This window comes from Astatotilapia calliptera, unplaced genomic scaffold, assembly GCF_900246225.1.
Source record: "Astatotilapia calliptera unplaced genomic scaffold, fAstCal1.2 U_scaffold_17, whole genome shotgun sequence".
In the NCBI taxonomy this organism is placed as follows: domain Eukaryota; kingdom Metazoa; phylum Chordata; class Actinopteri; order Cichliformes; family Cichlidae; genus Astatotilapia; species Astatotilapia calliptera.
In genome coordinates this window covers 221,248-245,460 of record NW_020535696.1, presented here as the reverse complement: position 1 = coordinate 245,460, position 24,213 = coordinate 221,248, and the positions used below count along the sequence as shown (strand labels likewise).

Genomic DNA, 24,213 nt, shown 5'->3' with positions numbered 1-24,213 from the left:
TCTGTAGCTGTAAGTGGTTCTTCAAAGGGAAAATGCAGCTGTTAGCTGTAATGTTAGGATTTGTAGATCACTTTATAAATGTGGAGTGTGTGGAGAACAGGCTGTGTGAGTCAGATACACCAGTGGGCCACCACACACGTGTACCACACGGTAAATAAATGTACACTGATTTTTAAATCCAACTTCATTTAAAGTCAAAGTGTCACCAGGATGCAGTAAATCTTTCTCCTCTGAACAACAGCAAAAAGAAAATCAGGCTTCAAAATGACTTCATGTTTCTATTTGTGTCTAACTGGATATTTTTCTGTGAACAGTTCCCAGTAAGCCCACTGTGACCCTGCAGCCATCCTTGACTCAGATATACAGCGGTGAGACAGTCACTGTCAGATGTGAGATTCAGGGAGGTGAAGGAGCTCAGTGGACGTATGAATGGAGAGCAGCCAAGTTAAACACACCTCCAACATCCAATGAATACAGAATCATCAGAGCTACTGAGTCTGACAGTGGAGGATACAGCTGCCGGGGCAGAAGGGACTATTTCTTCTCAGAGTGGAGTGATATCATCACACTGACTGTATCATGTAAGATCTTTCATCCAGATTATTTCAAATTACTTATTGTGTTAATCTAACCTTTAATTGGGACAATCAGTTGTCTGCTTATTAAATAAAATCACAAATCAGATGTTAATTAGTTTTTTATTCTAGTAGACTTTCAAACATGATAACAGAAGGTTTGTGTTCATATTACAAAAAGAGATAATTTAACACATATGAACATAAAATTAAAAAAAGCCTCCATATATTTTTAGTGTTTAGTTAGTTTGGTCTCATGACGAACACAGACTCCCTCTTTTTCTTTTTTTTTAGCTGAATAAAACTTAACAGACTTCTATGTGGTCTTATTTTATTGTAGAGCTCATTGGAGTGTGTCAGCCTCTCTGATTGTTGAGTTTTCTATGTAAATCAGTTGTTTACAGTATTGGAAATTATGTTTTAAATGATAGAAAACTACCTAAACTTGATGTGGATCCATGTCAGTGATGAGTGATGGTCATGTTGCTCTAACAATAATAGACACCATTCAGTGTAGTGTCAATTTAGAATATTATTGAAGGAAAATGCAGAGAGGACACGAAGCATTAGTAATTTGTTTGTGCAGCATTTGTCTTTGAATAGATGAAGAATAAATCAGAGGGACTCTGTAGTGTAGTTTTGTACGAAGACACTCATTCAAATATGTCACATGCAGGTAAATGTTTTTTGTTTGGTGGTAGAAGCTTAATGACTGAGTGAATGTGTAAAGTGTGATCATTTCATATATAACAAAGTTCTTCCTGAAGCAAGTGACAATCTGATAAACTTTTTCCTGTAAACGCAACAGCAAGTAAACCCAGAGCCACACTGACAGCACAAAGTTCAGTCATACCAGCAGGGGGCAGTGTGACACTGAGCTGCTCTGTGGAGGGCTCTGCTGGCTGGAAGTTTGACTGGTTCAGACGTGATTCACGGTTTTCTGGAGCTCAGAAAATAGGAGCTGGAACATCAGAGCACACGATCAGTATTTCAGAAGGAGGCATCTATTACTGCAGAGGAGGGAGAGGAGATCCAGTTTTCTCCACAGAGGACAGTGCTGCAGTTACAATTCAGAAACAAGGTGAGGGTGAAATTTTGTTGTGAAATAAAACGAAACATCATGATTAAACTGAAGTAACAATTGATTTATGATTTTTTTCATTTCAATATTTGTGTTTGTTTGTTGAACAGTTTTAGCTGATGTGAATCTGCAGCACAGCTGGTCTCAGATATTCACTGGTGAGACAATCACTCTCAGATGTGAGATTCAGGGAGGTGAAGGAAAGGTGTGGAAATATGAATGGACAGCACCCAACACAAACAGCCCTCCAACATCCAGTGAATACAGGATCAGCAGAGTTTCAGTGTCCCACAGTGGAGACTACAGATGTCGGGGTAGCAGTGACTATCTCTTAACAGGATGGAGTGATGCCTTCAGACTGACAGTTTCATGTGAGTTGGACCATGATTCATGCTGACATTTAATGTTTTCATGTTTACATCTGTCTTAACAGGAAAACTCCAACAATGATCCAGCTGTCTGCAGGCAGCTCAGGACAACAGTTTTTCTCACTGTGCAAACAGAAAGGAGAGACACCATGGAGGCTCTTAAAATATCAGCAGTTTAAAGAGGAATGTACAGAGATGACAGTTTGATAAGAGAATGATAAATCAGTGAAATCTTTAGTTTGTTAGACAGTCTAATGTGTCACATGCAGGTAGGGATGGGAATGGATAAGAATTGATTGATTCTCATTGGCTCCACTTTGAGAGTCGCCACCATCTCTAAGCACAATATCAAAGACATTCATGCAGATTAGAGGCTGTGAGGTCAAATCTTTGTGCATGTTGGAGGTATTTCCCCTCTTTGTTGGAATCAGTGTTGGGATCATTTCTCAAAAATAGTAAAGCAAAAAAGTTCTTACACAAAATCAGCACAAAGAGACTTTAAAGCGGTCGTCATGGTGATTTTACTGTAGAAACTTGAACAGGTAGAAACGGAGCTGCAGCCTGACTGCTCATCAGTTTGTTACCTGTTGAAATTCATCACTCTGGGTTATTGGCTAGCTTAGTGTTAGCGTACTGTCTGTGCAGGTACTTTGAAGAGCTGAAGTTGTGTTAACAGTTGATCACGTTAATGCAGTTGTTTCTGTCCTGCAGCAGTCTCCACTTTACCATCGTTCCCATCCTTTGTGCAGGAACAATAAAAGTAATTTCTGAACCACCATTTTCCTCCTTTGATACAAACTGGAATCAGCTGATCGTAGCGAGAGTGCAAGAACCAATAAACAGGATTAATAAGCAAGTGGACTAACAATTCCCAGGACTGGGACTACTGTGATCCAGTTCTCTACTCCCATGACTACATGAAGGATTAGCAATTTCTGTTTATGTTTTTAGATTAATTATTCAGCGAATGTTTAAAGTTTGATCAGTACTGTGACAAGAGTATTCTTGGTAATGATTTAATGTTTTACTTTTTGTTTCTTCAACAGCAAGTAAACCCAGAGCCACACTGACAGCACAAAGTTCAGTCATACCAGCAGGGGGCAGTGTGACACTGAGCTGCTCTGTGGAGGGCTCTGCTGGCTGGAAGTTTGACTGGTTCAGACGTGATTCAGTCTCTTTTAAAGCTCAGCTCATGAGAGGAAATGAAGCAAACAGAGTTATTAGTGTCTCACAAGGAGGTCTGTACCACTGCAGAGGAGGGAGAGGAGATCCAGTTTACTACACAGAGGACAGCAGTGACGTCACAGTTACAGAAACTCGTGAGTTTAATTATTTTATTTCTACCAGACTAAGAGGTCATTATGTAATGTGTGCTAACAACTTTATCTAATAGCTGTGAGTTTATTAACCCTTAGATGAGTTTTCTGCTCATTAAGATTACTTGGAAATGTGGGAAAATAGAAACATTTATTTAGTTTTGTTCTTGATTTAAGTCCAAAATTGTGAGACTAAGGACTCACCCTCACAGAGAATGTGTTCTCCAAAAAAACATCAACAAAACGATTCAGACCTTTAAAAAATGTGTTTTAGCTACACAAGTTCAAATTCCAAAGAAAAATGAGACCTTGCAATGAAAAGTTTCAGATTTTGTTTTAATAACAGACAACAAAACAAATGTTTCTGTGTTACAGTGTTGATGTAAATACCAGCCGTACCTGCAGGTGTAAACATGAGACTGTGCTGTAACAATGTAAACACTGTATATGAGAGTTGTGTTGGATCTGATTGTTCAGCGTTCAGCATGGTGATGGCTGAGGGATCAAAGCTGTTCCTTAGTTTGTTAGTTCTTGTCTTTATGGCTCTGAAATGTCTGCCTGAAGGTAGACGTTCACACAGTGCATGACCTGGGTGAGATGGATCCTGAAGGATTTTCTTCGTGTTCCTGAGACTGCGGGAGCTGTGCAGTTCTTCAAGTGAGGGCAAAGGATGGCCGACTATCCTCTGGGTGACCTGTATAACCCTGTGGAGCTATTTCCTCTGTGCTACTGTGCAGCTGTGCTATACAGTTCTTCATGTAGCACAGTATGCTATCAAAAACCAGCTACAGGTCAGGGTGTTTGAGAATATCTCAGTACATCCTGATGAAGCAGTCCTGCCTGTGGACAGGTTTTGACTGTCTTTGTGCTGATTGTAGCAATTTTACAAAGTGGGATGTGGCCGTGATCAAAAACAGTTATCAGTGGACAGACTGGCCCGAGGTGTGGTTTAATCCTGTAGCCTTTTGGAGGTTGATTTGTTTTTCACTCACGTTACTCTCATGTTTTAAACAGCAGAATTTTTATGTTTCTATTTGTGTCTAACTGGATATTTTCCTGTGAACAGTTCCCAGTAAGCCCACTGTGACCCTGCAGCCATCCTGGACTCAGATATACAGCGGTGAGACAGTCACTGTCAGATGTGAGATTCAGGGAGGTGAAGGAGCTCAGTGGACGTATGAATGGAGAGCAGCCAAGTTAAACACACCTCCAACATCCAATGAATACAGAATCATCAGAGCTACTGAGTCTGACAGTGGAGGATACAGCTGCCGGGGCAGAAGGGACTATTTCTTCTCAGAGTGGAGTGATATCATCACACTGACTGTATCATGTAAGATCTTTCATCCAGAGTATCTAAATAAGGAAAAAGCACTTCTTCTTTCTTACAGCTTTATAACTGTCTTTCATGTTGGTCAGTAAAATGTTTAGTTTTTATTCCAACAACAAAAACCTGAACAGCAGCTTTTTATTCACAGTGAAGAGAACAAAACATATGAGAGTAACTTCTCTGCTGTGCAGCTCTAATACATGAAAGATGAAATGCAGAACAAATGCTGAATCTGTCTCAGCTGCTCCACCACATCCACTAAGAAACATTAAATCCACTGATTGTTCCTCATGTGTGTTTTTAACTTAGAAATGCAGCAAATTAAATATGAAAGATTAGTGTTGTGTTTGTGTGATAGTTGTACAGTTTGTTGCAGCTTCACCATTAAAGTTATGTGATATTTATTATTTCCATATTTCCACCAAGTTATTTAAACTGGTTTGATTCAGTCATTGACTTTTGTTCTTTGTCTAAACTGAACTGCAGATAAACCAAAGGCCAAACTGAGAGCTGATAACACAGCTGTTCCAGTAGGGGGCAGTGTGACCCTGACCTGCTCTGTGAACCCATCATCATCATCTGGATGGAAATACTACTGGTACAGAGATGAGAAATCCTCTGAAGCCCTGACTACACAAGATGCAGTTTTCCACTCAAATGGACAAATCAGTGTCTCACAGGAAGGACTCTACAGGTGCAGAGGAGGAAGAGGAAACCCAGTTTACTACACAGAGGACAGCCAGTCAGTCAGGATTGGGAAAACTGGTCAGTTTAACATGAAGTCAGATAAATTCCTGATTAAGGAGGAAGATGAAGAACAAAAGGCATTAACATTTTTGACATTCATGTGTTTTTATTGTACTTTCTTGAACAGTAACAGCCTCAAACAGGCCTGTTGTGACTCTGTATCCAAACTGGTCTGAGATATACAGAGGAGAGACGATCACTGTCAGATGTGAGATCCATGGAGGAGACACTGAGTGGGATTATGAGTGGGAAACAAACAGCATGATAAAAGCTCCAAATCAAAATGAATACAGGATTAGATCTGCTTCATCATCCAACAGTGGAAACTATCGCTGTAAGGGCAGAATGAAAAGTTCACAGCATGAAACAACAGAGTGGAGTGATTCAGTCACACTGACAGTTTCTGACAGTAAGTAGAGTCATAGTTCATTTAACCTGGAAATAGAAACAGTTTATAAAAATGTGTTTTTATTAGTACATGTTGAGATATTTGACATGTTTAGATAGTCTCACTCTTAAAGTTCATCATAAATATTTGTGAGTCAACATTTTAGTGACATTGAATTCAGAGTTAAGAGACGAAACATTGAGAGAAAATCTTTGTTGATCAGATGAACCCCGTCCTGTCCTCACTGTGTCTCCATCATGGCTGAGTCCTGGAGCCTCAGTAACTCTGAACTGTGAGGTTGAACATCCGTCTGCAGGATGGAGCTTCTACTGGTATAAAGCTGTTCCTGATCTATCAGAGAAATCCTCCAGTTATGAGCTGCTACCTGATGGCAGTGGGACTGCACAGGACTCCTACATCATTCATGGACAGACACACACAGCAGGATATGTGTGCAGAGCTGGAAGAGGAGACCCAGAGTATCACACTGATCACAGTCAACCAAAGTTTGTCTGGTCTGCAGGTCAGCTTGATTCTCTCTGTCCTTTCAATGAAGAGATTTTGTGTTGTAACCTTTATTCAAGAAGTGTTCAATAAGATTGACCTCATTAAAATCATTTTAATATTTTGAATGCTAACATCTGTGAGCTTTGTGTCTTCACTGCATGTTGTTCCCAGATGTTCATTCAGCAGCGTCTCTCACAGTGAGTCCTGACAGAGTGCAACACTTCACCTCTGACTCTGTCTCACTGACCTGTGAGGGAAACTTCACTGAGTGGAGAGTGAGGAAGTTCTCTGAGGACGGCCGACTGTACTCTGACTGTAGGAGAATGACTGGATCCACATGTGACATCAACACATCAGAGTCAGATACTGCAGTGTACTGGTGTGAGTCTGGATCAGGAGAGTTCAGCAGTGCAGTCAACATCACTGTACAGAGTATGTTATTATACATTTACTACTTGGATTTGGATGATTTAGACGTAACATGAACATTTGTCCCAGCTTTGCTGTATGTGAAGTCATTTCATGTGGGAAAAATAAAACACATACAGCAGTTTTTAAATACACAAGATCAGATGTTGATGATGAAAAACATTTGTACAATCTGTTCTTATTATTGTTTGTCAGCTTTTTCTCAAAGTGTGCACCAGCTGATGTGACTGAAACAATTGTGTGTGATTGTGTCACAGATGATGGTGATGGTCCTATCCTGGTGAGTCCTGTTCATCCTGTGACTGAGGGAGCTTCTGTTAGTCTGAGCTGCAGTTTGAGAACACAAAAAATACTTTCCAATGTGTTTTTCTATCACAATGACAAACTTATTCAAAATGATCCCCGAGGGGAGCTGAAGATCTCTGCAGTGTCAAAGTCTGATGAAGGTTTCTACAAGTGTCAGTACTCAGGAAGAGAGTCAGCACAGAGCTGGATGTCAGTTAAAGGTGAGCAGGATCAAAACATCTGATATGATTTATTGTAGATGAATTCTTCCCCCGTGTGCTGCAAATGTGTACGTTTGTTTAAGGATTTAGTTTTTTCATCAATAATGTTCAACATTGCTGTTTTATTAATTTTTTAATTAAGTACTTTGTGAATTTAGTTCAGCTTAAATTTTTTAAGCTAAATCATTTATTAAAAATGAAATGTTCTTATTTACAGCTGCTGTGTCCACACCTGAGAGCTCTTCATTTTCTCTTCTGATGATCTTTAGATTAATTCTTGGATTCATATTTATTTTCCTTCCACTCATTTTGTTTGGCTGCAGATGGTCCAAAGGTCAGAACTATATTTTTTTCTTCTTCTTCATATATATATATATCTTTAAAGACACAGATCATAAATAAAGTGGAAACAAGTTAGTATCACAGACATGAGGTGACTGATTTTCTCTGACCTGCAGGTGATCGTTGTGTCTATGAGACAGTCAGAAGATGTGAAAACACTGAAAATGGTAAAGTTTACACTTTCATTAATACAGAGCTTGTGGAAGCTGGATGATGATACAATAACTGTGTTTAACATGAAAGTCAATCAGATTCTTATTTCAGGTCCAGCAGAAGGTGATTACACCAATGTTACACCTGTGATTCAGCTGAAAGTCATTAACAAGACAAGTGAGTGCACAAAATGTGAGATTTGAAATGCAAAATATACATTGGTAATTATTCTCACTGATAATAAATGCATTTGTGGACAAAACAGAGGGAGTTTGTTTTGAAATGCTTTCATTTGATCACCTTAACAGGGCAACGTGGTGACCCAGAGGAGAGCTCTGACTACAATGATGTCAATCCAAATTCAGCCACAGCTCTAAAATCTTAACAGCAGCTCTTTAGCTGTTTTTCTCTTTAAAGTTTCTTAAATGTGGGCGATTGTGGCTCAAGAGTTGGGAGTTCGCCTTGTAATTGGAAGGTTGCCGGTTCGAGCCCCGGCTTGGACAATCTCGGTCGTTGTGTCCTTGCGCGAGACACTTCACCCGTTGCCTACTGGTGGTGGTCAGAGGGCCCGGTGGCACCAGTGTTTGGCAGCCTCGCCTCTGTCAGTGCGCCCCAGAGTGGCTGTGGCTACAACGTAGCTTGCCATCACCGGTGTGTGAATGGGTGGATGACTGAATGTGTAAAGCGCTTTGGGGTCCTTAGGGACTAGTAAAGCGCTATATAAATACAGGCCATTACCATTTAAATACTTGAAACCACTTTGAGTGAAAAAGAGAAGATTTTGAATTCAAAGCAATGATCCTGATAGTCTGATTTTATATTGTCTTCAGAAAGAATCACTCAGTGTGTTTTGCTTGTTTCTCTCCCTTTAGAAAATAATTTTAATGGACTTTAATGTTCTGTAGGTCTGTTTTTTTTAACTGTTTCTTTTATTTGTAATATATATTATAAAGTCTTTCTGGAAGCACTTTGTAACTTTGTTAATAAAAGTGATATAAATAAAGTGTGTTGTTGTTGTTGTGTGTCAGACTGAGAGTACATGTTACAGCTGTTCAGTGTTGTGAATCCACTGAAAGAGAGCTTTTATTTAAAGACACTCATTGTCATTTCAAACAGCTTCAAACCCTCCAACATGATCTATCAACATAATGAGAAGTAACAACTGCTCTGACGTTATGCTCAGCAGCCTTTTTACTAACTAAATTGAATCACATGTGGACGTGATTCTGTGTGGAGTTTGCATCTGTGTGTGTTTCCTCCATGAACTCCAGCTTCCTCCCAGTGTCCACTGTCCTTCTGTAACCCTAAACTGGAGACATTGTTACAGAAATGGATGAATGTGCTTCATGTTTTTCTGTGACTTGTGCTGCTTTTGTGCTACGTTTGCAGTCTTCATGTGGTCCTCTTACATTTCATGGCAGCACTTCCATCATGTGTCAGTGTTCACACGGTTTGGTCACATCAGCAGCAACAAACTCATCTGAAGAGTGTTTTATCAGAGCAGTTGCACACCAGAGCAGGTTTGTTTTCTGTAGGTGATGTTTGTGTCTTTTATGATGCTTACAGTTTAATGTGCATCAAATAATTGTGGTCCTTTTAAAAATGCAACATTTTCTACGAAATAATATCACACAACACTTCTTTGTTCCTCTAAGTAAACTGTGATGCTTACATCTGTATTAAAATGTCATTTCTAACTGTAATATGCTGTTTATTAATCATCTGAAAATGGCTCATGATTTGTATCTGAGCCCCAGAAAAGTGGAGAGAAGAGAAAAATGTTTTGTTCAGTAAATAACTTGACAACTACATGCTGTAATGGTCAAATATAAATATAAAGTATTTCCTTAGTTGAAGGCATAAAAAGTGTCAGGTTGATAGGTTTGTAGCATAAACCTATTCGCTGGAACGTTCAAGACAATTCAACCACACAGCGAAAAGCATTGAACACCAAGCAGGCAAAGTTCTTTATGTTTCTCGTGCACGGGAGAGAACTGGACAAACGCCGTTACTTTGCTTGACCCCAGTCGCTCTCGTCCACTCCCCCCGTAACACTGCTCTTTATTGAGGTTACATGAGTATGCATAGGTTCATTAACATATGACGTATGCATACAAACAAAGAGCACCTTGTCTGTGCGTTGTGTAAGTATGTGTGTGTGTGTGTGTAACTTCCCTAAACCTGCTGGTCTGGAAGTCCAGAGTCTATTAAGAGTCTATTAAGAGTCTATTAAGAGTCTATTAAGTGATGGAGGACAGAGTGTCACATTTTGACAGAGTATCAGTGAATCCTTGCAGAATGGTTATGATTGGACTGTGTGAGCACCAACATCACTGTGCAGTTTGTTTGTACCTCTTCACAGCAGTTTGATTCATCAAGAGAAAGCATCGACCCCTCTGTGACATTAAAAGGTGGCCATGAGCATAAAATGAAGGCGAGTGTATTAGAGGAGGTAAAACATGTGTTTGATGTCTGTGAGAAATTCAGGGCTCACAAATGAACATTAATATGGCAACTTTTTCTTAAAATGGTGTAATAACAAGAATGGTCAGTAGGAGGCAGTGGGGTGATCATTACTGGAGCCTCTGTGTTTCCTTCTCATTCACTCTTTTGAACTGAGCTCAGCAGCTACAAACTACAGTCAGCTGCCCACCTCAAACATATCAGCTCGTTTCTTGTTCAGAAGTTTACACAAAATTAAATCATATCCCATCATGCATCTGTGGTTATTTGCTGAATATGTTCAGTGCTCTTGAATCCACAGTGTCTGTCATGTGTTGTGTGGATATATATAACACTATGTGCATAAATTTTGCATTTTGCTAACTGTATGTGAAATAAATTGATTTCAGTGAGTCCTCACCTCAACACCTGGTTATTATCACAGGATGGAGGCCCTAAACCACACACTCACACACCATTAATATTCAGTGTCATGTTGCTGATCTGAGATCAGCTGACAACATGCAAACATGGAAAATCTGAAGCAACAGAACAGGATCAATGAGCGGCTGTGACGTCGACTGAGTCAGAAACAACATGAACTCAGAGATTTGTTGTTTGTGGATTTATATTAATTATCCTGGTTCTGTTGTTGTGTGGCTAAAGGGTGAAACGTTTCTTGATAATTGGCTGAAAGTGATTCATAATTTCTAATATTGTGACACAACATGTGTGATATTATCTTATGTTGTGTGGACATTTTTTCTTGTGGACAAATCTTTTTATAATGGAAAAATAAACACCACACTTAATTCTTTTGCTCTTTCATATTCTGCTGATAACCACCTGACCTTCCTGATCCCCGCCCCTCTGCTTCCTCCTCCTAATCTGCTGGTTAGTTTGGTGGTTTGGACATCATACATTGTCTTTGTTTTTGCCTCCAGGTGGAGAAAACTGTAGATTTTTTTTTGATAAATGCAAAACTTTTTACCAAACCTGGAAATATGTACAGTGATCTGTTTTATTTAAGAAGCAATGCACAGTAAAAATACAAGATTAATCCATAAATAAGACAATACAGAATAACATCTTTGTTCCTCTGAACAGACTGTGATGCCTACATGTGTGTAAAGACTGTTGTTGGTTAAGTCTTTTCTTTAACAGGTTTATTTTTGTCAGATACCCTTATAAGAGGAAATGCAGCCTGTGGTTTATTTTATTTAAAGTCAACACAGCAGAGTGGAAATGTGCAGATATGACAATGTGTGAAAGCAGGTTAAAAGTAGCTTTATTGTGGTGATGACACATGCTGGACTAAAGAATAAATAAAGCATATGGGCATCAAGAGAAACGGTGAAAAGCTTGTTTCTCACGCTCATGTCTTTAAGAGTCTCTGCATGGACGTGCTGTAAATGTTCATTTATCTCTGAGATAAATAAAATCATCCATCACTCTCTCTGTCCACAACATCATATACAGACACGTTTTTCTTCTTACTGCAACTTCCAAACAGGCCAGTTCCTCACAGTATAACACAAAACTCCAAAGTATAATCACTGCTTTGTAACCAGCAGAGGAGCCAGTAAATCATCTAAACCTACTGATACTAATGTGTCTGTTTGGCTGCTGTTACAGAAATGGTTCCTACACCTGTGATGATGACGTCAGTGTTTGACTCCAAACTGTCTGCTGGACTCTGCAGCATCACAGAGTCCACACGTTTTTAGGCCTTTTTAGGCTTTATATCTTGAAGCATTACAATATTAAAATATTGATAAGTACTGAAACTTCTGCACTTAACTTTTACATATAACCTGAAAATAAGCTAAAAACAGGAAGTTACATCTTAATATATTTTATCTTTCTAAAAGAAAAGTGGTGGGATGAAAAAAACACACCTGCTGTGAAAGAATCTAAAAGACTTGGTCATGAACATGTTGGTGAGTTTGTGTAGATGATACTGCAACAAACCTTAATCATAACCTTTGTAAGAAAGTGTTTGAAAGAATGAAGGATGGTGGCTGAGTTTTCATGCTTTTACTATGATTAATACAATAGCCTGAGTGACAAACTGAGACACACTACATGCTCGTGTGGAGGGACTAGCCAATCACAACGTAACCGCACTTTAAAGTATTCACTGTTCTGTCCTTTTGGATTCACTGTGGGTGGAGCCTATAGTAGCTGTCATAATATGAAAGATAACAGGTTATAGAGAGACAGACAACCATTCATGTTCACATTCACACCTGCAGGCAACAACCTGAATCACCAGTTAACATAATAATATATGACTTTGGACTGTGAGAGGAAGCCAGAGTACCCGGAGAGAACCCAGACAGACAACCAGAGTTGGAGTTGTCCCTTAAGAAGGTCATGAATCCACTATTAATTATGTGTGTCATGACATGAGACAAGGTGTGAAAAGTGGGTCATTGTGCTGCATTCCAGATACCTCCGAACTTGGAAGTTGGAAATCGGGCGTGGCATCACTCCCGAGTTGCAGAAAAAGACAGGAAACACAGGATTTGTGTTGGTTCTTGGCAAGTTAGAGCAATGCAGGTATGATAGTAGTGCAGTATGATGCTTGTTGTTGTGACTAATCAGTGTTCAAACATAATCATGGCTCATTCAAGGAGTTAAAAATACACAACAGTGTAAAGTTTTTTGTCACGGCCGGGTGGCCGGTGCGTGGTGTAAGAGTAAGAGCAGATGTTCGAGACAGGAATGAACAAAAACTGAGACGTTTACTTTAGGTTGGACCAACAATATAAATGAAGAACGAAAGGAAACTAGGACGATGTTAACAGTAAATTAAACTGGAGAGAACTAACACTAGAGACAGTGAACATGAAACTTAAATGTCACCAACATGAATGACATGAATGCCTGAGATGTGACTCGTGATGAACAGAAACATGGCCCACGGTGAAAAGATGACCTGCCAATGAACAAATGAAAACTCACACCACACGAGGGTGACGAGGGAAGTGGAAACACAGCTGGAAGCAAAACTAAACACAGAACGTGATACTGTCAAAATAAAACAGGAAACGTGCAGACTAAGAAACACAGACCTGAGACTCAGACCAGGGAAGAAACAGACATGGAAGCAGAAACGGGAGTTTGGGAAAAAATGACATAACAGGATGCAGAGCGAGGGACAGAGAGATCTTCTGTGTTATTTAGTGTGTTTATGAAGTGTAGAGGTCCAACACCTCACTGCATGTACATATGACAGGACACTGCACAAATCACATAAAAGTCTCTGAGAATAAAGCATAATTATGAGCTGGTAAAATATGTCACCTGACCTGAAACAACAGAAGGTAAGAAGCAAACACAAGAAGCAAGCCTGCATGTTTGCAGTGGACAGGAAATGTGAACACGTCACACAACTGCTGTGGTCAAAGCTACAGGAGCTGTTTGAGGTTTGTATAAAAGGAAAGGAAGCACAGAGAGGCCACAGTCAGAAGAAACACTCTGGTCTTATCTGTATTAAATGCAGCTTCTCTTTTTATTATTGATGTAAAGTCAAAGTGTTTGAGATCAGCTGAGGATCAGAGTGCAGCAGGGCTGGATGTGAGGATGGGGCACTCTTTGCTCTGCATGACGGGGTTATTGTGTAAGTACATTTGTGACATTGTTTGAATGGCACTGATTAATGAAAGTGTTTCTCATGTGTGAGAATTAGAGTGTATCACTGGTTTGAAGTGTTTATGTGAGAGTTTGAACAAAGCATATTTGTGATGTTTATGAAAGTTACAGACAAATGTTGGCTGGTTCCTTGGTTCAGTTTAGTCTGGAGTATCGTGTTGGATACATCGCTGCTTGTTGCACTTGACTCATTGTTATTGTCTTTAAGGTCATATATTAATAAATTTTAAATTAAACTTTTATAACTATAAGTTTAAAAATGTTTTCTCATGTCTCAAACATACTTTTTATGCACAGAGACAGAAAAATACTCTTAAACTCTTAAAACTAATTTCCTAATTTAGTTTGTTTTGTTTGATTTTCTGTCAGTTTGATCCTAATGATGTTTAATCTTTACTTCATTACTCTCTTCTACGTTAATGCTGATGCTGAGACATGGTTATTTTTCTCTCCTTTTTGATGCTCAATAAATAATTAGACTTTTATTTTTACTTTTTAATGTTAACAAAAGACAATCAGATTTTAGAAACTCAAACATCTGCAGTGAAATGTCAGAGACAGAAAATATCAGAGTAGTTTTATTATCATAGAGACTAGAGTCTAGAGTAGGGTTAGATATCTACACTGTGTTGTTAATCATTACTAAAACAGAATGAAGATACTCATTTGCATCAGTGTTGATATCCATAGTCTTGTCTTGGCTTCCTCCAGCTGAGGCACATCGCATGTCAGATTTACACTCTCGCATGTGTGCATTGTTGACCTTTGAAGTGTTTTTTGTGCTTCTTCCTTTCCTGCTGTATTTCGCTACACTTGCCAACCAATGAACATTCAGCAGACGCTGACATCATCAACTTCAAACAGCGTACAGTCAGGACCTTAGAGGATACACGAAAGCATGTGTTGGGTGGGTGAAAGTCCCTCCCCCTCTCTGTCCCAATGAAAAGTCTACACAGTCGACACATTTGCAGGACTCTGCTCTCGAAGCTGAATCCTGCTTCTGTGAATCAGCTGCGCTTTGATAGTTTGGAGGGACACATAGTGCCACCTGCTGCAGAGATATTGTTAAATAGTGGTTAAAAATCTGTAAATGATATCAAACATAAGATATGAATGCAGTAGAAACTCATTAACCTGAAGATGTAGAGCACAGAGCGATGAATCAAACATTTTTATTCCCATTAATTGTTTTATTGTTGAGTGTGCTCCCAGTGCAGCTGTTGATTTCTGAGGCTCTGAAACTTTAAACTGGATCAATTTAAACTTTAAAGGTTACAGTCCCACAGCCTAAAAAAGGAAACATGGACATAACTTTATTTGCAGATGAAAGTGAAATAAATTTGATTTACATGATCAAACACTCTTGCATCTGTTCTCTGTAAAAGACACTTAGTATCAGTCAGCCTAATTTCTGATACAATGGATCCATGCTTTCATGATGTTATGCCAAATTCTGACCCTACCATCTGAATGTTGCAGCAAAAACTGAGACTCATCAGATCAGACAATGTTTTTACAAACTCATGTTGTCAGGTTTTGGTTTTGAATTATAGCCTCAGTTTCCTGTTCTTAGCTGACAGGCATGGCAGCTGGTGTGGTCATCTGCTGCTATATGACATTTACTTCATGTTGTGCATTCAAAGACACTGTTCTGCATATCTCGGTTTCAATGAGTGGTCTGGCCATTCTCCTCTAACATTGAGTTATTTTCACCCAGTGAACTGCTGCTCACTGGTTATTTTCTCTTGTGACTATTCTCTGTAAAACTTTACTGCAGTGTTAAATCTAAAAACAGACATAGATCAGGAAACTAAACTAAACTAAACTAAACTAAACTAAACTAAACTAAACTAAACTAAACTAAACTAAACTAAACTAAACTAAACTAAACATGGTTTAAAGCACAAATGTTAAAACTACATTCTTCTCGTTTCACCACTTACAACATTCATATAACTGCTGTGTTTGTGGCTGTGCTGTATCCAAATATTTAACCTTCCAAATGAGTTATTATCATCTGATTTTACTGCAGCTGTTCTCACTGAAAAAAAAATATGAGAATTATTAGTATTATTATTTTATGTTAACAATATTTAAATAAAATAAATGTTTTTCACACTTAAAACAAGTCTTGGACTTGTGTTCTCCTCATTTCCTCTTTAACCTTCAGTCAGCTCACATATGTGAAATGAAACTTACTGTCTCAAATCAAATCAAATCACTTTTATTGTCACATCACATGTGCAGGCACACTGGCACAGCACATGTGAGTGAAATTCTTGTGTGCGAGCCCCACAAGCAACAGAGATGTGCAAAACACAACAACACAAACGAGCAAAATACAAGAATGGCCAACCTGAAACTAATAAATATATGTACAATATATAATAGTGTGTGTGTGTGTGTGTGTGTGTGTGTGTGTGTGTGTGTGTGTGTGTGTGTGTGTGTATACACATTTTTACAAATTAAATAGTAAAAAATAATAAAATAAAATATATGAAAATATACAGAATCTGTCTGTTATTGGTCAGTTTAGTCTTTTTATTAAAGGCCTTTTTCATAAAAATCGGGTCAGATCTTGTTAAGTTGTTATTTCTGTGTAAAAGGAAGGAAGCAGAGAGAAGTATTAAAACCTCTTTGTTTCCTTCTCAGCTCTTTGGTATCTGCTGTGCTGCTGCTTCACTCTCTCTCTTTACAGAAAGTTGTAGAAGTTTTCAGTCGTGTCACTGCTGGATGTGAGGATGGGAGCCACTTTGCTCTGTGAGCTGGGCCTATTCTGTGAGTACATCACTGACTTCTATTGTTTGATTCATACTGATCCATAAACACGTTTTAGTAAGAAGAACAGAGCATCAGTCATTTGTACCATTGCAGGTCATGTGATCATAGGACTCTCATGTTTGTTACCAACGTGGTTGTTTGTAGCCTGGATTAGATTTTAGTGCACTGACTCAGATCAGAGTTGAGCTGCTTTAGTTTATCTAACAAAGGTTTGTTTCTCCATCAGTGATAATTTGATGCTTTTGACATCCTAATATAAGATGTAACCAGTCATAGAAGACACTGATTAAATATTTAACGGCAGTGATTAAAGCCAGTGCTAGATTTAAACAGCCTTTTAATGCAGACTAACAGTGAACTGCTTCCTTAGTCCAGGTATAAAAGAGTACTACACTGACCCTACTCCTTACTAAATGAAACTTGCTTCCTAAAGGAAGATTAGAGCTCGTCCAGCCATAAATAGAGATTTTTTTAAACGCCCAGTAGGCAGGTTTAACTTCAGCTTAATGGTGTTTGCTGTTGAAGACAAGTGAATTATTTCCACCTTATATTATATATCACCTTCTAGAGAAATTCTTGTTGAGAGAAGTGACCCATTGCAATTTGTCAATGACATCAATTTTTGAGATGTCATTGATCTCAAAAATACATTTTGAGATAAAAGTCAAATACATAAAGGAAATACTGGGGAGCTCATTTCCCTGTTGGAAGCCAGTCGTTCACCTGTTGCCCAAAGAGGATGGACTGTACCGTTATTAGGACACTAATGTTTTGTTATCACCATGTTTGTTTGTAGACTGGATTCTATTTTAGTGCACTGACTCAGATCATAGTAGATGTAAATCTCCAAGTGTTTTAAGGAGCTTGGTAAGAAAGCGACTGCACTTTAAACCCTGGTGGGATTGTTCCTTAAGAAGGTCATTAACTCACCATTGATCAAGAAATGAGACACATCATTACCAACAGTGTTTTATTTATGTTACATTTCAAATCTAACATCAACAAAACACTCACATGATTTGAGTGTCTTTAGTTTGATAATGTCTGAAGTTTCTGTCTTTATTGCAGTGCTCTGTACGCTCGTCTGCAGTGGACACGCTCAAGGTGACTGAACAGTTTTCACTTTTTCTATTTCTTCCTTTTTATTTAGCAAAGATTATTCTCAACCTGTATGACTCTACATAAATAAAGTATTAATAATCAATCAACATTGAGCATAAAGTGTTTCAGATTGTCTGTTGTCTGATTGTCTGTTTGTGTTGGATTCTAGATGCTGTACTAACTATTGAACCCAACTGGTCCAGTTATTTCATTGGAGAGTCTGTTACCTTCAAGTGTGACATGAATGACGGAAGAGACACTGACTGGTATTACAAAATCAAGAAGGATGGTCGAGACTATGTCCCCTACAGGGAGAACAAAGACTACACATTCAAAATTAGCTCGACAGGCCACAGTGGTGAATATCAGTGCTCTTGTAGCTGGAAGGGGTCACATTATATAAAGAACAGTAATACTGTCTTTATAACTGTATTAGGTAAGTCCTCAGTGATTAATACTGTGATGATTCCTGTTAAAATACTCGTCTGAATTATAAAAAATGTGTGTTTAATAAATGTTTCATTGAAAGTATTGTATTTCTTATGTGTTGGAACTTTAGCAAAGATCCTTGCATTTTACCTAACTTTGGGTTTCCTTCAACAGTGAACTGCATTAGTTTACATTCAGTGTGACTTCTTCAGGCCTGAGAATGGACAAACATTCATACTGTGCTTATTTAGAGATCTACAACCTGAATTATTGCAGCTCTGTCACCATGTTGAGACAGAAATCAGAGAAATTTAAAGTGACTTAAACTGTAGGAAAAAATATATATAATGAAGACATTTGTAGATTTCATTGGGGGCGATTTAAAAAAAGGATTTTTTTTAAACCTTTTCTACATTTATATTGTATCAGGTGTGCATTTTCTTCTCTTCTTTTTCATAACAGCAGATAAACCCAGGGCCACACTGACAGCAGGAACAACAATCATACCAGTAGGGGGCAGTGTGACACTGACCTGCTCTGTGCAGAGCTCTGATGGATGGAAATATGAGTGGTTCAGACGAACCCAAAGAACATATGAAGGTCAAATCAGAGATCAACAAAACAGAGATATCAGAGTATCTCAAGGAGGAATCTACAGCTGCATAGGAACAAGAGGAAACCCAGTTTACTACACTTACAGAAGTGATGATGTCACCATTGAGATAACCTGTGAGTTTGATAGAAAGGTTTTTGATTTTATTTCTATTGAACTCATTGATTTGCATGTTAACCTCAAAGTGATTTTATGAAAGCAAATCAGACTCATTCCAACTTCTTCCTGAAAAAGTCTCATTTGTACAGATAACGACTTTGTGGAGAAAAGTGTGTTTATGTTCATTCTTAAAAAATAAGTTTCTGTCTGTGATTCAGCTGTTTTACACTCGCTTTATTTGAAAACAAAACAAAACAAACAAACACAGGTAAACAACAGAAGCTCAGATGTCCCAGTTTTACTGCTGGGCTCAGATCACTAACAGTTAACAGTTCACCCATCTCTGCATAAATAAAATAATTAAAACAAATAATGTGTTATAATTTTAAAAATTGTACAAATACATGAAAGTGATGAACATCAGCTTAACATTTTGTTTTGCTGTTGTAGTAGGTGTGTACAACATTTAAAATGAAATGTTAAATGATAGAAAATAACTTCCAGTCAGCTTTTGTGTGTGAACTTGATTTTTTCAAATAACTTTTTAATAATATTTGTAGTAAGACGACTTTAAAAACACACACATACTTCTCTTTCAAACACTCTCCTCCCACTCCGACAGAAAGTAAAGAAGTTGTTCACGGCACTGTAACTATTAAAACAGTAATGAACAGAAAACAGAGATGAGGCATTCAAACTATTTTTGATTTGAAAAAAAAAAAAAAAACTTTTCTAGGCAGTCGAAGTCTCACATGCAGAAAAATTACACGTTGTTTCCTAAATTGGTCAATGTTTAACACATAATCAGTGCTGTAAGAAATTTCCTTCTTAGACAACCAACAATTTAATGATTAACTTTTTCTGTATCTTATACAGCAAGTAAACCCAGAGCCACAATGACAGCACAAAGTTCAGTCATACCAGCAGGGGGCAGTGTGACACTGAGCTGCTCTGTGGAGGGCTCTGCTGGCTGGAAGTTTGACTGGTTCAGACGTGATTCAGTCTCTTCTAAAGCTCAGCTCATGAGAGCAAATGAAGCAAACAGAGTTATTAGTGTCTCACAAGGAGGTCTGTACCACTGCAGAGGAGGGAGAGGAGATCCAGTTTACTACACAGAGGACAGCAGTGACGTCACAGTTGGAGAAACTTGTGAGTTTTATTATTTTATTTCTGCCAAACTGAGAGATGTCATTTTGTGTTCTGTGCTAACAATTTTATTCAACAACGGTGAGTTTATTAAACCTGAGATGAGAGACAACTCCTGACAAATAGAAGAATTTATTCCGTCTTATTTTTTTATCTTCATGTTTCTATTTGTGTCTAACTGGATATTTGTCTGTGAACAGTTCCCAGTAAGCCCACTGTGACCCTGCAGCCATCCTGGACTCAGATATACAGCGGTGAGACAGTCACTGTCAGATGTGAGATTCAGGGAGGTGAAGGAGCTCAGTGGACGTATGAATGGAGAGCAGCCAAGTTAAACACACCTCCAACATCCAATGAATACAGAATCATCAGAGCTACTGAGTCTGACAGTGGAGGATACAGCTGCCGGGGCAGAAGGGACTATTTCTTCTCAGAGTGGAGTGATATCATCACACTGACTGTATCATGTAAGATCTTTCATCCAGAGTATCTAAATAAGGAAAAAGCACTTCTTCTTTCTTACAGCTTTATAACTGTCTTTCATGTTGGTCAGTAAAATGTTTAGTTTTTATTCCAACAACAAAAACCTGAACAGCAGCTTTTTATTCACAGTGAAGAGAACAAAACATATGAGAGTAACTTCTCTGCTGTGCAGCTCTAATACATGAAAGATGAAATGCAGAACAAATGCTGAATCTGTCTCAGCTGCTCCACCACATCCACTAAGAAACATTAAATCCACTGATTGTTCCTCATGTGTGTTTTTAACTTAGAAATGCAGCAAATTAAATATGAAAGATTACTGTTGTGTTTGTGTGACAGTTGTACAGTTTGTTGCAGCTTCACCATTAAAGTTATGTGATATTTATTATTTCCATATTTCCACCAAGTTATTTCAACTGGTTTGATTCAGTCATTGACTTTTGTTCTTTTTCTAAACTGAACTGCAGATAAACCAAAGGCCAAACTGAGAGCTGATAACACAACTGTTCCAGTAGGGGGCAGTGTGACCCTGACCTGCTCTGTGAGCCCATCATCATCATCTGGATGGAAATACTACTGGTACAGAGATGAGAAATCCTCTGAAGCCCTGACCACACAAGATGCAGTTTTCCACTCAAATGGACAAATCAGTGTCTCGCAGGAAGGACTCTACAGGTGCAGAGGAGGGAGAGGAAACCCAGTTTACTACACAGAGGACAGCCAGTCAGTCAGGATTGGGAAAACTGGTCAGTTTAACATGAAGTCAGATAAATTCCTGATTAAGGAGGAAGATGAAGAACAAAAGGCATTAACATTTTTGACATTCATGTGTTTTTATTGTACTTTCTTGAACATTAACAGTCTCAAACAGGCCTGTTGTGACTCTGTATCCAAACTGGTCTGAGATACACAGAGGAGAGACGATCACTGTCAGATGTGAGATCCATGGAGGAGACACTGAGTGGGATTATGAGTGGGAAACAAACAGCATGATAAAAGCTCCAAATCAAAATGAATACAGGATTAGATCTGCTTCATCATCCAACAGTGGAAACTATCGCTGTAAGGGCAGAATGAAAAGTTCACAACATGAAACAACAGAGTGGAGTGATTCAGTCACACTGACAGTTTCTGACAGTAAGTAGAGTCATAGTTCATTTAACCTGGAAACAGAAACAGTTTGTAAAAATGTGTTTTTATTAGTACATGTTGAGATATTTGACATGTTTAGATAGTCTCACTCTGAAAGTTCATCATAAATATTTGTGAGTCAACATTTTAGTGACATTGAATTCAGAGTTAAGAGACGAAAGATTGAGAGAAAATCTTTGTTGAACAGATGAACCCCGTCCTGTCCTCACTGTGTCTCCATCATGGCTGAGTCCTGGAGCCTCAGTAACTCTGAACTGTGAGGTTGAACATCCGTCTGCAGGATGGAGCTTCTACTGGTATAAAGCTGTTCCTGATCTATCAGAGAAATCCTCCAGTTATGAGCTGCTACCTGATGGCAGTGGGACTGCACAGGACTCCTACATCATTCATGGACAGACACACACAGCAGGATATGTGTGCAGAGCTGGAAGAGGAGACCCAGAGTATCACACTGATCACAGTCGACCAAAGTTTGTCTGGTCTGCAGGTCAGTTTGTTTCTGTTTAATAAGTTGTGTCATCACTGTAAACCACCAAGATTCAGCTCATCATTTTTTTTCTAATATTAATTTGATATTTTGAATCCTAACATCTGTGAGCTTTGTGTCTTCACTGCATGTTGTTTCCAGATGTTCATTCAGCAGCGTCTCTCACAGTGAGTCCTGACAGAGTGCAACACTTCACCTCTGACTCTGTCTCACTGACCTGTGAGGGAAACTTCCCTGAGTGGAGAGTGAGGAAGTTCTCTGAGGACGGCCGACTCTCTGACTGTAGGAGAATGACTGGATCCACATGTGACATCAACACATCAGAGTCAGATACTGCAGTGTACTGGTGTGAGTCTGGATCAGGAGAGTTCAGCAGTGCAGTCAACATCACTGTACAGAGTATGTTATTATACATTTACTACTTGGATTTGAATGATTTAGACGTCACATGAACATTTGTCCCAGTAATTATGTGGTAAAAACACACAGGTTTGAATATACAAGATCAGATCTTCATGATGAACATTTGTACAATCTGTTCTTGTTATTGTTTGTCAGCTTTTTCTCAAAGTGTGCACCAGCTGATGTGACTGAAACAATTGTGTGTGATTGTGTCACAGATGATGGTAATGGTCCTATCCTGGTGAGTCCTGTTCATCCTGTGACTGAGGGAGCTTCTGTTAGTCTGAGCTGCAGTTTGAGAACACAAAAAATACTTTCCAATGTGTTTTTCTATCACAATGACAAACTTATTGAAAATGATCCCCGAGGGGAGCTGAAGATCTCTGCAGTGTCAAAGTCTGATGAAGGTTTCTACAAGTGTCAGTACTCAGGAAGAGAGTCAGCACAGAGCTGGATGTCAGTTAAAGGTGAGCAGGATCAAAACATTTGATAGATTTTTATAAATGAATTTTGTTTTAAGGCTTGAAGTCACCTCGCTTTATTTTCTGAGAAGTTTCCTAAAATGATGTTATGAAATTTAAAATATAATTAAACTTTATTGTTTGTTGTCACAGTAACTGTGTCAGGAGCTGACAGCTCTTCGTCTCCTGTGTGGTTGATTGTTGGACTGGTTTGTGGAGTCTCTCTCATTATTATTCTCCTGCTCTTGTTGTATCGCTGCACAACAACCAACAGTGAGACCTTTTCCTTTACTTAACACAAACTCTTTATCCTTCAAAGACACAAATGCATCATGAGGTTCATTTAAAAGCTAAAGTCTTATTTTACATTTTTAATAAAGGTGCTGTTAATGAGCAGACGTTTAATCAACACCAGCAGCAGCAAGTGTACTCCTCTCTTCTTGCTGGTTAGTTTTTCATCCAGTTATAATATTTTACTGCTGTTTGCAACAAGACTGTACTTATTAAATCTGCTGCAGCTTTTAATATAAATGTTATTTTCAATAATATTTGTTTTTTAAAATAGCATCACAAACATGAGGTGACTGATTTTCTCTGACCTGCAGGTGATCGTTGTGGCTATGAGATAATCAGAAGGTCTGAAAACTCTGAAAATGGTAAAGTATAAACTTTCATTAATATTAAGCTTGTGGACGCTGGATGATTATATAATAACTGTGTTTAACATTGAAGTCCATGCGTCCAACTATTTTCTTACACTTGGGACCAGGTCGTGGGGGCAGCATCCTAAACAGAGAGGCCACATCCTCCAGCTTGTCTGGGGGAACACCAAGGCTTCCCCACACCAGCCGAGAGATATAATCTCTTCAGCATTTCCTCTTTTTGCCCCAGGGTCTCCTCACAGTGGGACATGCCTGAAAAACATCACACATGAGGCATCCTTGTCAGATGCCTGAACCACGTTAAATGTGGTTCTACTCTGAGCCCCTCCCACATGGCCAAACACCTAACGCTATCTCTAAAGGAGAAGCAAGCCAAACTTCGAAGTAAGCTTATTTCCACTGCTTATATCCACGATCTCGTTCTTTGGGGTCACTAACCCAGAGCTTGTGACCATAAGTGAGGGTAGAGATGTAAACTGAGAGCTTCACTTTTACGGTCAGTTCTCTCTTCATCTTGACGTACCGGTACAGTGGACGTAGCACCAATCTACTCCCC

General features: G+C 38.8%; 2 protein-coding genes across 2 annotated transcripts in view; both read left to right on the top strand.

Annotated features, from left to right (window-relative positions):
- The window catches only part of LOC113017644 (uncharacterized), a 67,900-nt gene that overhangs the window by 2,751 nt on the left and 40,936 nt on the right, over positions 1-24,213 (top strand). The window contains exons 2-3 of the mRNA XM_026160787.1: positions 20,961-21,239; positions 21,355-21,630. Coding sequence (XP_026016572.1) covers positions 20,961-21,239; positions 21,355-21,630 — 555 coding nt within the window. The remainder of the gene's footprint in view (positions 1-20,960; positions 21,240-21,354; positions 21,631-24,213) is intronic.
- LOC113017645 (immunoglobulin superfamily member 1-like) lies at positions 3,105-6,812 on the top strand. Its single transcript, XM_026160788.1, has 6 exons — positions 3,105-3,343; positions 4,407-4,673; positions 5,157-5,435; positions 5,545-5,826; positions 6,029-6,328; positions 6,484-6,812. Exons 1-6 carry the CDS (start codon positions 3,217-3,219, stop codon positions 6,795-6,797), a joined length of 1,569 nt encoding a protein of 522 aa, XP_026016573.1. The 5' UTR covers positions 3,105-3,216; the 3' UTR covers positions 6,798-6,812.